Source organism: Alosa alosa, chromosome 17 (genome assembly GCF_017589495.1).
Source record: "Alosa alosa isolate M-15738 ecotype Scorff River chromosome 17, AALO_Geno_1.1, whole genome shotgun sequence".
NCBI lineage: Eukaryota > Metazoa > Chordata > Actinopteri > Clupeiformes > Clupeidae > Alosa > Alosa alosa.
In genome coordinates, this window is record NC_063205.1 from 74,780 (window position 1) to 87,423 (window position 12,644).

At 44.5% G+C, this 12,644-nt stretch overlaps 1 protein-coding gene across 1 annotated transcript in view; it reads right to left on the reverse strand.

Annotated features, from left to right (window-relative positions):
- Window positions 1-511: 511 nt before the first annotated feature.
- The window catches only part of LOC125310768 (rho guanine nucleotide exchange factor 28-like), a 33,097-nt gene continuing 20,964 nt past the window's right edge, over window positions 512-12,644 (reverse strand). The window contains exons 7-10 of the mRNA XM_048268447.1: window positions 3,073-3,331; window positions 1,508-1,584; window positions 998-1,176; window positions 512-585 (exon numbers count right to left, since the gene is read on the reverse strand). Coding sequence (XP_048124404.1) covers window positions 3,075-3,331 — 257 coding nt within the window. The 3' untranslated portion in view covers window positions 512-585; window positions 998-1,176; window positions 1,508-1,584; window positions 3,073-3,074. The remainder of the gene's footprint in view (window positions 586-997; window positions 1,177-1,507; window positions 1,585-3,072; window positions 3,332-12,644) is intronic.

Below are 12,644 nucleotides of genomic sequence, written 5' to 3' on the forward strand. Positions count from 1 at the left end.
TAGGCCACGGCTGCCCACAGTATGTGAAGCCACACACAGTGGCACCTCAGACAGAAACGATAGCCATAACCATACCCCCAAACCTATTGTCATCTTCGCTTGCAAAGGAGTGCCAAACGTGTCTGAGATGGTGAATGTGTGTGTGTCTGAGACCGTGAATGTGTGTGTGTCTGAGACTGAATGTGTGTGTCTGAGACTGTGAATGTGTGTGTGTGTGTGTGTGTGTGTGTATGTACCTTCTTTTGTGGCCTCCATCAGGAGGGTTGAGGCTTGTGGTATGTTGTGTGGGCGGGGCCACACTAACAGGTCAGTTTGTCTCCGGCCACTAAGGTCAGTAAACACTCTAAGTTTCTCCTCCAGGACAACACACACCTGCATATCCAGAGAGAGTAGGGATTACACACACACACACACACACATTATCACAACTATAAGTGAGCATATGTGTTTACTTTGAAGACTTCTACAACTTGGCCTATGGTAACCTATGATTGAGTATATATACACATACCTTGGTGACCTTGTATATTTTGGGACTTGAAATCATCATCATCTGACACAGCTTTGGTCTTGTTACCTAGGAGACTGACCACACACAGGGCCACCATGTAACGCAATGTCATCTTAAACTGCATGTACACATTGATTTTTATTAGTTAGCTAATAATATTAGTGTGTTAGCTGTGCTAGACATGAGTTCGTTAGCTGCGCTAGACATGAGTGTGTTAGCTGCACTAGACATGAGTGTGTTAGCTGCGCTAGACATGAGTGTGTTAGCATGTGAGCCTAGACATGAGTGTGTTAGCCACACTAGACATGAGCGTGTTAGCTGTGCTAGACATGAGTGTGTTAGCCACACTAGACATGAGTGTGTTAGCTGTGCTAGACATGAGTGTGTTAGCCACACTAGACATGAGTGTGTTAGCTGCGCTAGACATGAGTGTGTTAGCCACACTAGACATGAGTGTGTTGCGGTCCTCACGAGTGTGTGTCATACCTATGAGCAGCTTTAGTGAGGTGTGCAAGCCAGGTGTTGCGGTCCTCACGCGTGTGTGTGTGGATCTCATACATCTCAGGCCCTGTGGATGACTCTGTGATGAGGAACAGGCCTCGCTCCTGATTGGCTACCTCTCTCACTATAAGTCTCTGCACGGAGACCACTGCAGCCTTCTGCTCCTAAAACACACACACACGTGTACACATATGCGCATACACACACATGCAGCCTTCTGCTCCTAAAACACACACACGTGTACACATATGCACATATACACACATGCAGCCTTCTGCTCCTAAAACACACACACTTGTACACATATGCACATACACACACATGCATTTTGCCCATGTTTGTATATGGGTTATAATGGGCTGCATTTTGCCCATGTTGTTGTGTGCATGTTTGTATATAGGTTATAATGGGCTGCATTTTGCCCATGTTGTTGTTGTTGTGTGCATGTTTGTATGTGGGTTATAATGGGCTGCATTTTGTATGTATGTGAAGTACCAGAGCTGCAAAGGTGAGCTTCTGTTCCTTCTCCTGGAGAAACATCAAGATGTCACTAAGGAGAACTCCCAGACATTCTACAGATTGGGGGAAGGACACAAAGAGAGGAGAAGGAGTCTGTATGGCTGTTCCAGCTGTCACTAGACATGTGTAGTTCCCAGCCTGTGGACAAATCTCTGATGGTGCCCGTCAACCCAGGAAATTACCTCAAAACATAAACTTTTCTCTGAATAAGCAATCACAAAATACTAAGGCGAGACACGGCAGGTGAAAACATTGTTTTTTCATGCGCTGGTCAATTTCGAGATTTTGGGTTAATTTGCTACCTTAGTATGTATTCTTTCACACTACTACAACAAAGCCCGATTTACACATTTAGGTGTTTATTTCATTACATTTTGTCTACTCGCGCCTGTATATTTCTCCTAAATTCACCAAAAGTTAGTCTTCTAACGTTTCATGCTCTACCGCGACCGTGATACAAAGCATAACGTGTAGTAGGCCTACCGTTGGAAAGCTCTGTTTTTCCTGCATGACGTTGTGCTATCCAAATATGGACACTTCCTTTGTAACCGCAACCAATCGCGAAAGTTCAAAGGCGAGTCTAGGCTGAGAATGGAATCTCTTGGCTGTGTTCCAAGGCTGTTTTCTCAAATTGAGTTTTTCTCATTTTCCAGTAGAAACATCTCAGCCTATGTAGCACCTATGTACACCAAACTTTCCAGATATACACTTAGCAGTGTTCTGAAGATATTTACAGAGGGATTTGTTAATAAATCATTCCTGGCCTGATTTATGTGACATTTTAATCAAAAATATATGGCAAAAATCGATTTTTTAAGGCTATGGACAGTATATTCTGATTTCCTAGGTAATGAAAGCAGATATCCTGAAATCCCTCTGTAATTTTATTTTCATCTTGTATGCAAACAAAATGAAAAAATAATTGTGTACCTGGCTTTATCATATGTTCAGATCTATCTACCGAAAATATATGCAAATTTGCGCATATTTAATGAGATAATGCCTAATTTGCATAATCAAACATTCGAATTTCAAAAACTTGTAATACATTTTTTGTTCATACTTGTGTAAGTAATCAACTGAGGAAGTTTCATGGTGATGTCTATTATTTTAAAATTTTACCCTATTCACCTGTAGTGTCTCGCCTTAATGAATTCTTGAATTTCCCCTTGGGGATCAATAAATCTATCTATCTATCTATCTATCTATCTATCTATCTATCTAATATAATTATGTGTACTATTTTATTGTCATTGCTTGTGTGTGATGCCAATGAAACACTCTTTCGGACACAGAATAAATTATTTAATTTTGCCTGTTAACCGAGCTAGCTAGCTAGCTAACTTTCAGTTCAGTAACTTTTAATGTTCCCAGGGTCCTAGAACACGAACAATGTTATTTTTAGAGATCAACTCAATCTTTAGTTCTGATGTACATAGTGATCAACTCAATCTTTAGTTCTGATGTGCAGTATATATATGTATATTATATTATGTAATATATATGTGCAGTATATATATATAGGTTAGGGGTATATTTACCTCTAAGCCTTCCAGAGCTGGTTCTGCAGATGAGGGGTCCACTGTGTGTGAGTGTGTGTGGAGTGTGTGTGTGTGAGCTGCTGCTTGCTGAAGGTCTCTCCATTGCGCAGGCGTGTCACACTCCTGCTGTCTAGCCGCTGCATGATGTGTGTGAAGGTCTGCTCCTTCTGCCGCTCACACACACTCTGCTCCACGCCACTCAGCACACACCGCAATGCCCGCAGCGCTTGTCGACACACACACGCGTCTCCACTGGCCTCTGGAGCACACACACACACACATGAATACACACACACACGAATACACACACACACACACACATACACGCGTCCCCACTGGCCTCTGGAGAACACACACACACACACACATGAATACACATGAATACACACACACACATGAATACACACACACACACATGAATACACACACACACACACACACACCGTCTCCACTGCCCTCTGGAGCACACACACACACACATGAATACACACACAATAAATAAATACACACACACACACACACACACACACACATGAACACACACACACACACACACACATGAATACACACACACACACATGAATACACACACACACACACACACACGTCTCCACTGGCCTCTGGAGCACACACACACACATGAATACACACACACACACACACACACATGAATACACACACACACACACACACACATGAATACACACACACACACACACACACACACGTCTCCACTGCCCTCTGGAGCACACACACACACACATGAATACACACACAATAAATAAATACACACATACACACACACACACACATGAACACACACACACACATGAATACACACACACACATGAATACACATGAATACACACACACACACACATGAATACACATGAATACACACACACACACATGAATACACAGACACACACACACACGCGCGTCTCCACTGGCCTCTGGAGCACACACACACATGAATACACACACACACAAATACACACACATACATGAATACACATAAATACACACACACATGAATACACACACACACACACACACAAATACACATAAATACACACACACATGAATACGCACACACACGTCTCCACTGGCCTCTGAAACGAGCACACACACACACACACACACACATAAATACACACACACACATGAATACACACACAATAAATAAATACACACACACACGTCTCCACTGGCCTCTGGAGCACACACACACACACACATGGATACACACACAACCACACACACACACACATAAATACACACACACACATGAATACACACACAATAAATAAATACACACACATGCGTCCCCACTGGCCTCTGGAGCACACACACACACACACACACAACAAACACATGAATACACACACAGACAGACACACACATACACACAACAAATAAATACACACACATGTTATGTAGCCAGGTGTTAGATTACATAGACATGTTAAGACAATTACAATTAGTAATGTTATGTGGCTGATGCTACAACATACAAACAGAATGACAAACACATCTTCACACACTAAACAACAGATACATATACAACAAACATACACAAACAATTAACACATACACAATACAATAAACACATACTCTGTGATTAATTAATCTAAATAAATCTTCACTTTGGCAGGTGAGTGAATCAACGAATAGCCAAACCAACATCATAGACTTAAAAGCAATCCTATGCAGTTTCAGGTCTATTTTTGGCAGATCTAGAGCTCCCCTAGAGTTGCGATATATTTATATTTTACTTTGGCGTTGTAAATAGCATACTTCTCATGACTTGTTAAACGCTCATGTTCCATCTGCATTTTCATAAGTTCTTTCTGCTGTTTGAATGTAAATTGACCAGTAAAAGATGGACTGGGAAGAGATGGCAAATTAGACGTGACAGGCGCAACCAAAACATGCTTTTCAAATAAACCCTTTCTTAACTCAGCTTTAAGATCATCCTTAAGTCGCTTACTCTTTTCAAAAATGTCAATATCATAATGCTCCGCGATATTCAACAATTTCTCTTTGGTGCACGACTCCAAAAACTCCTCTGAAGGAGACTCCTCTGAACAAATTTGGCAATATCCATGTCGAAAAGTCAACACACGTCACAATGTGTAGCCTACAAAGTAAACCAGTATATCAGTAATCAGGTCTCCCTGCTAACTATACCCAAGCCCAACTAATTAACATCAACCCTAGCTCTTCATGTAGTTACTGATAAGGGTAATTATGCACAGACCAGAGCAATCAACCCTAGCTCTTCATGTAGTTACTGATAATAATTATGCACAGACCAGAGCAATCGAAAAAGATCCCCCTCTCTTCCTCGACAACTCTGGCACTGGTTCCAGCAGAGCGTTATTAAACACGACTGTAATACAGTAACGCACCCCACTGGTTCCAGCAGAGCGTTATTATTAAACACATGCCACTCGGAAGTGCCCCCGAGCAAATACAGACCAAAACACTAACCACCCCAAACTGACATGCCATGCCTAACCAGGGAGTTTAACAAAATTGTAGGCCTACACACAAACACAGGTGACTTACAACGTTGGAGTTGGACCTTCCGACATGAATTCGAAATGCAAACAAACCGTTACAGTCGTGTCCTCCCAACAGGTCAATTATCAATCAAACAAATGCTCACAGAGAGCATCAACCTTACAATTTAACCAGGCCAGATCACAAACAAATTTCAAACAAAGAGCAAGCACCTCCCAAAAAACCCAAACAGCCAATTTAAAGCCAAATCTCAAAAACCAACTGGATTAACTAAAGTAGATGAGCCCCGACAACCTGGCTCCAAGTCATCACAAAACAGAGGACACATATTTTAACTTAAGAATTTATTAACTAATGTAACAAAAAGTACTGCGTAAGTTTAAATGTGTCAGTAGGAGTAATCGGTATTCAGTATGTAGGTGAGTAAATGGATGCATGAGGAGTAAGGTGTTGTTATGCAAGAGAAGGCGAACCAAAGAAACAATGCAAAAGGATGCCCGTCTGCCACCTGTCAACCCCACTGGTTCCAGCAGAGCCTTGGAAGTGCCCCGATGAAGTGCCCTGCAAATACTACCACGTTGACCAAAACACTAACCACCCCAAACTGACATGCCCCAAAGAAGACACGACGCTATGCCTAACCAGGGAGTTTAACAAAATTGTAGGCCTACACACAAACACAGGTGACTTACAACGTTGGAGTTGGACCTTCCGACATGAATTCCGAAATGCAAACAAACCGTACAGTCGTGTCCTCCCAACAGGTCAATTATCAATCAAACAAATGCTCACAGAGAGCATCAACCTTACAATTTAACCAGGCCAGATCACAAACAAATTTCAAACAAAGAGCAAGCACCTCCCAAAAAACCCAAACAGCCAATTTAAAGCCAAATCTCAAAAACCAACTGGATTAACTAAAGTAGATGAGCCCCCGACAACCTGGCTCCAAGTCATCACAAAACAGAGGACACATATTTTAACTTAAGAATTTATTAACTAATGTAACAAAAAGTACTGCGTAAGTTTAAATGTGTCAGTAGGAGTAATCGGTATTCAGTATGTAGGTGAGTAAATGGATGCATGAGGAGTAAGGTGTTGTTATGCAAGAGAAGGCGAACCAAAGAAACAATGCAAAGGGATGCCCGTCTGCCACCTGTCAATCCCTTCTGCCAGCATGGGCCTAAATGGTGTGTGTGTGTGTTGGTCCCTCCCCTCTGCCAGCATGGGCCTAAATGGTGTGTGTGTGTCTGTGTGTGTGTGTGTGTGTGTCTCTGTATGTGTGTATGTGTCTGTGTGTGTGTGTGTATTGGTCCATCCCTTCTGCCAGCATGGGCCTAAAATGGGAAATATAAAGGGACAGGGACAGGTGAGAGCACGGCAGCAATTAGGCACTTAAAGGGCCAGCAGCTACAAGCCCATGGGTTGTCACACCCCTATACACAATGAAAATGCCTTTGCTGCCCACTGCTCTGGGTGTGTGTGTGGGCTCCATGTGTGTGAAGGGCTGCCCACTGCTCCGGGTGTGTGTGTGGGCTCCGTGTGTGTGTCTGTATATGTGCACACTACCCCAGGATGAGTAAAATGCACAAGAGGTTGCAGGCTGCAGAACCTGGTGAGACGGAGGAGGAGCCAGGTCCGGAATCTCCCCACAGTACCCAGAACCTCCAAGCCACACAAACCCCAAACCAAGCAGGAAATCGGAACACCGCAGGGTGAAGTGGCCTGCCGCAAACAATAAGGAGTGGCTTAAGCTGAACAAAGATGTGGACAAGTGCCTGATATCCATCTCAAAGGGCAGTGTCGACCAGAAGCTCCAGACCATGTGTACCATCATAATGAACGTGGAAGCAGAGCGGTTTGGTGTCAAGGAAAGACGTGGAGATAGCAAACCAGCAAAGCTCAACCACAGAGAAGCCAAGATCAGTCAGCAGAGACAAAAACTAAAATCCCTGAGACGTCAGTTCAAGATGGCCAAGGAAGAAGAAAGGACTGCCCTGTCAGAACTCACAAACATCGTGAGGAAGAGACTCATCTCACTGAGGAGAGCAGAATGGCACTGAAGGAAGGGCAAGGAAAGGGCTCGGAAATGAGCGCTCCCAATTGTCAGGACGATTGCATGGGGATGCATTGGAATTGCAACTGAACGTTCCACAATGGCAATGTGCTGGACAAATGGATGAAAGTTGGGACAAATGACAGAAAAGTTGGACACTTGACCGTTTCAATTGGCCTTTATCACAGCAGCCCACAGGCAGCTGAAGCAGGGCTGTTCACTTTACTGTTGGCAGACAAACCACAGGTGTTCCTAAAAACATCAACGAGGCCACTGGCTGAAGTAACTGTGGCCGAATCTGACACCTAATTAGAAACACCTGTGCTCACACAGGAACAGGGCTGTTCACTTCCTACTTCGGCTGCCGTGATAAAGGCCTATTCCAATGCATGACTTCCAATTGGGAACACTGGTAACAGCCCCAAAAATGCTGTGGGAGGCACTGATGTGTAATTATCCCCTTTCGGAAGAATTTGGGATAATTCGGAACAAAGTAAATGTTACTTTGAGATAAAGATAGTCTTGTGTCTGAAGCGACTTCAAATTGTCCGAACTACTCCAAAATGTCGCACCTTCGCCACATGTCTGTTTTTTGTCCCTCTACAGGTTGGGAAACACTGCTCTACATGTTACTACTAACTACTAACCCTCTACATGTTTTGAAGCTTCCGTTTGTGCTACGGCCATGGAATGGACATGTTTCATACTCGAGGGTGCTCTACGAGGCCGTCCCCATGGAATGGACACATGTTTCATACTCGAGGGTGCTCTACGAGGCCGTCCCCATGGAATGGACACATGTTTCATACTCGAGGGTGCTCTACGAGGCCGTCCCCTTGGAATGGACACGTTTCATACTCGAGGGTGCTGTACGAGGCCGCCCCCATGGAATGGACACATGTTTCATACTGAGGGTGCTGTAATGAGGCCGTCCCCATGGAATGGACACATGTTTCATAATTCGAAGGTGCTGTAATGAGGCCGTCCCCATGGAATGGACACATGTTTCATACTCGAGGGTGCTCTACGGGCCGTCCCCATGGAATGGACACATGTTTCATACTCGAGGGTGCTCTACGAGGCCGTCCCCATGGAATGGACACATGTTTCATACTCGAGGGTGCTCTACGAGGCCGTCCCGATTAGAGGGCTTGTCAGCTGTTGGCCGATGGTGGTGGGGGTGCCTCCTCTTCAGCCGCCGCCGCAGGTGATCTCCTCTGCCACCACCACAGCCCACCGATAGTTTGTAAATATTTTTTGTTTGTTTTTTGTAAATAGTTATTTTTAGTAGTTATTTTTAGTAGTGTATAAAATAGTGTTTGTGTGTGTTAATAAAATGTGGAATAACGGAGCTTGACGAAGAACTTTGACTTGGTTTGTTCCCCGAATGGATTAGAGCAGGGATCTCCAACCTTTTTGGGAATGAGGGCTACCTGAAGACTCAAAATCATATGGAGGGCAACTCATTTGAAATAAACATACCCTCACCCCTTTTTGTGAATGAGGGCTACCTGAAGACCCAAAATCATATGGAGGGCAACTCATTTGAAACAAACATACCCTCACCCTCACCCTTTTTTGGCGAGGGTAGTCCTCCTAAACAATAGAATTTTGATAATTTACTTTTAAATTATCAATATTGTGTAGGCCTATAAGTCTTTATATATTAAGCAACTATATTTTAACTTTAATATCAATAGCCTATGCAACACTACCAACATTTTTGTTCAGTTTGTTCATTTCAAAGTTTGCACAGGGAATCTATTCAATTTCTTTTAACAAAAAAAAAATATTTTTGTGCAATTAATAATTTGGGTTACAATTTGCAAATGTATACCCACCCACCATTATGAATTCAGGGGTTGTTTAAGTTCTGATTTCAGTGGACAATTCGGTTTTAACATTTCAATAGTAATCGCCCACACCACCCTAACATATGAAAACTCCTTTTAAAGTTATTGCACACCTGAAATCTCTCCATGATCTGACAAAAAAGGTAATGCACAGTCCTGCTCAGACAGAGCGTGATCTGCAGGCGACCTGTTGGCTATTTTTAGAAGGTGCGCTGGGGGCGCCTCATAGCCGTTCCGTGGGCTACCTGGTGCCCAAGGGCACGGTGTTGGAGACCACTGGATTAGAGGGTGTTTGACCATGTGATCTTGTTCTAGGCTACAGACACTACTGTGTCAAATTTGGTGCCTCTAGGTGTACCGAGATGTGAACGTTTGAAATGTGCCCACAGACATGATTTGTCATTCTGACATTTCGAACGCATAGCCTACGATTAGTCCTTTCTGACAATTCGAAATCATTCTAAATTACATTTCCAAGGAAAGTGGGACTTTTCGCCAGCGGACCCCATGCATTGGAAATATTGAGAGCAAAGGAGATCTGGCAGCTCTCTGGCTCGATCTGGCCAATGCCTACAGATCTATTCCATTCAAGCTTGTTGAAACCGCACTGGCAAGACACCATGTTCCTGTCAAGATCTGCATCGTCATCATAGACTATTACAACAACTTCAGTGCGTGAGTCTCTTCAGGCCAAGTAACATCCTCCTGGCATCAACTTCAAAAGGGGATATTCACTGACTGCACAATCTCTGTATCTCTTTTCGCACTGGCCATGAACATGATTGTCAAGTAGGCCGAGGTGGAATGCAGAGGGCCCAAGTCAAGATCTGGGAGACAGCCCCCCATAAGAGCCTTCATAGGGAGGGAAAGTGAAACCCAGTGCCCCAAGTGGTTGCGTTCCTATCGAAGAGCAGCTCCAATGTTAAGTCCCATAGACCTATTTTAAAAAAAATATTGTGAAGCCAAATCAGCGATGTTATCCACCAAAAATATTTTTCAGTGTCTATACAGTAATAATATTCTAACTGTGAAAATGTCAGACCCTATTTTGCCTTATTTAAGAAAATTGAAATTCCTCCTTTTGTTTCATAAGCGAACTACAAAAGAAGTCACGTGACTTTACCCTTCAACGTTACTCACGGTACCATGGTTTGTTTATTAGCCTGGTTAGCATTGACACTTAACACTTACAGCTAGCTCTTCATGTGAGTAGAAGCACAACACCAGTTATCCTGACATAAAGGTTATCACCACGCGGTTTACATCACGTTCCGTTATTACAAAAATATGTTAAGCCAGTTAAGCAAATTGTGTATTGATCAGTTAGAGATTAAGCGCCCAAACATGTGACGTCACATGCAGCTGTAGTTCCTTATCACAGTGTTATGACAAAAACTCAAAACAATTCAACTGATCCTAAAAATAAGGTATGACCACTTGAAGCAATAGAGGTGACTCCAGTGCCTAACATATGGAAGGCATTAAATTAAGATCCCAATGTGCACCGAGATATATTTTTTCTAAAAAAAAAATCCCATCCACTCCGCTAAACTCTAGGAACGCAACCACTAGATGGCGATGAGATTACTTTCCCTCCCTATGGACGACTTAACAGTGATGACAACATCTGTTCCAGGGTGCAGATGGCTCCTCCAGGGGCTTGAATGGCTCATCTCCTGGGCAAGGATGAGCTTCAAGCCTGCCAAGTCCAGGTCTCTGGTCCTAAAGAAGGGTAAAGTGTCCGACCGTTTCCGCTTTGCCCTGGGAAAGACCATGATTCCATCAGTGACTGAAAAACAGGTCAAGAGCCTGGAGATCTTTGATAGCTCCCTGAAGGACTCAGCTGCCTTAAAACAAACCAAGTGCGACCTGACTACCTGGCTGACAGTGATTGACAGATCTGGCCTCCCCAAACAAGGAGCGTGGACCAGGTGGGAACATGCAGATCCCCGCAGGATTACCTGGGCAGAGCTCTGGAAAGCCGAGCCACTTCAGATCAGGTTTCTTGTCCAATTCGTCTATGACGTCCTCCCAAGCCCAGCCAACCTGCACCTCAAAAGTGCTAGGGGAGGGGCGGTACCGCTGGCGCCACGACCAGGTGCTAAAGGCTTTGGCGGACTCCATCTGCACAGTGATCCAGAACAGAAAGACCCAGGCAGCCATCAAACAATCAGTCACCTTCATTAGAGCTGGGCAGAAGGAACAACACCACCGGCCTAGCTCTACAGGAGGGCTCCTCACCACAGCTTGTGACTGACAGATTCAAGTCGACCTAGGAAGACAGCTCAAGTTCCCAGGCAACATCGCAGCCACTTCTCTCTGCCCGAACATGGTGCTAACATCTGAGTCTTCCAAGCAAGTGGTTATCCTGGAACTGACTGTCTGGGAAGACCGTATTAAAGAGGCCCATGAGTTCAACGGTTGGAAAGCTCGCTGTGAGCCAGTCGAGGTCGGGTGCCGAGGCTTCACTGGCCGCTCACTGCTGCGAACCCTCAAACTCCTTGGAGTGAAAGGACTGCAATTGAAAAAAGCCACCACAAACATCTTATAGGCAGCAGAGAGGGTCTCGCGGTGGCTGTGGATCCGTAGGGAGAATCTGTGGAGCAACAGGCCACTTGGACACAAGCCGGGGACTGATCACCCCCGGCTGGGTCACCTGGGTGAAGGTGTATGAAGATTTAAGACCCGAAACACCCTATGAACCCGGGTTCTTCACTGATGACGTGTCCAAGTAGGACCAGACGGTGTATTCAAACTCTTTAGCATGATAAATGCAGAGAACAAAGTTCCCTAAAGGAAAAATAAAGTCAATTGAAACAGCTTTGATAACAGCCTTCAGCTTATGTATGTTGTTGGGTCTGGTGTGTTTCAATTTCCTTTTGACAATACCCCTTAGCTTTTCTATGGGCACAGGTCAGGCGAGTTGGCTGGCCAATTAAGCATAGCAATACTGTACCAAGGTCAGCAAACCACTTTGTGGTACTTTTGGCACTGTGAGCAGGTGGCACTGGGGGCAGGTGGCACTGTGGGCACTGGGGGCAGGTGGCAATGTGGGCACTGGGGGCAGGTGTGGGCAGGTGGCACTGGGGGCAAATGGCACTGTGGGCAGGGGGCACTGGGGACAGATGGCACTGTGG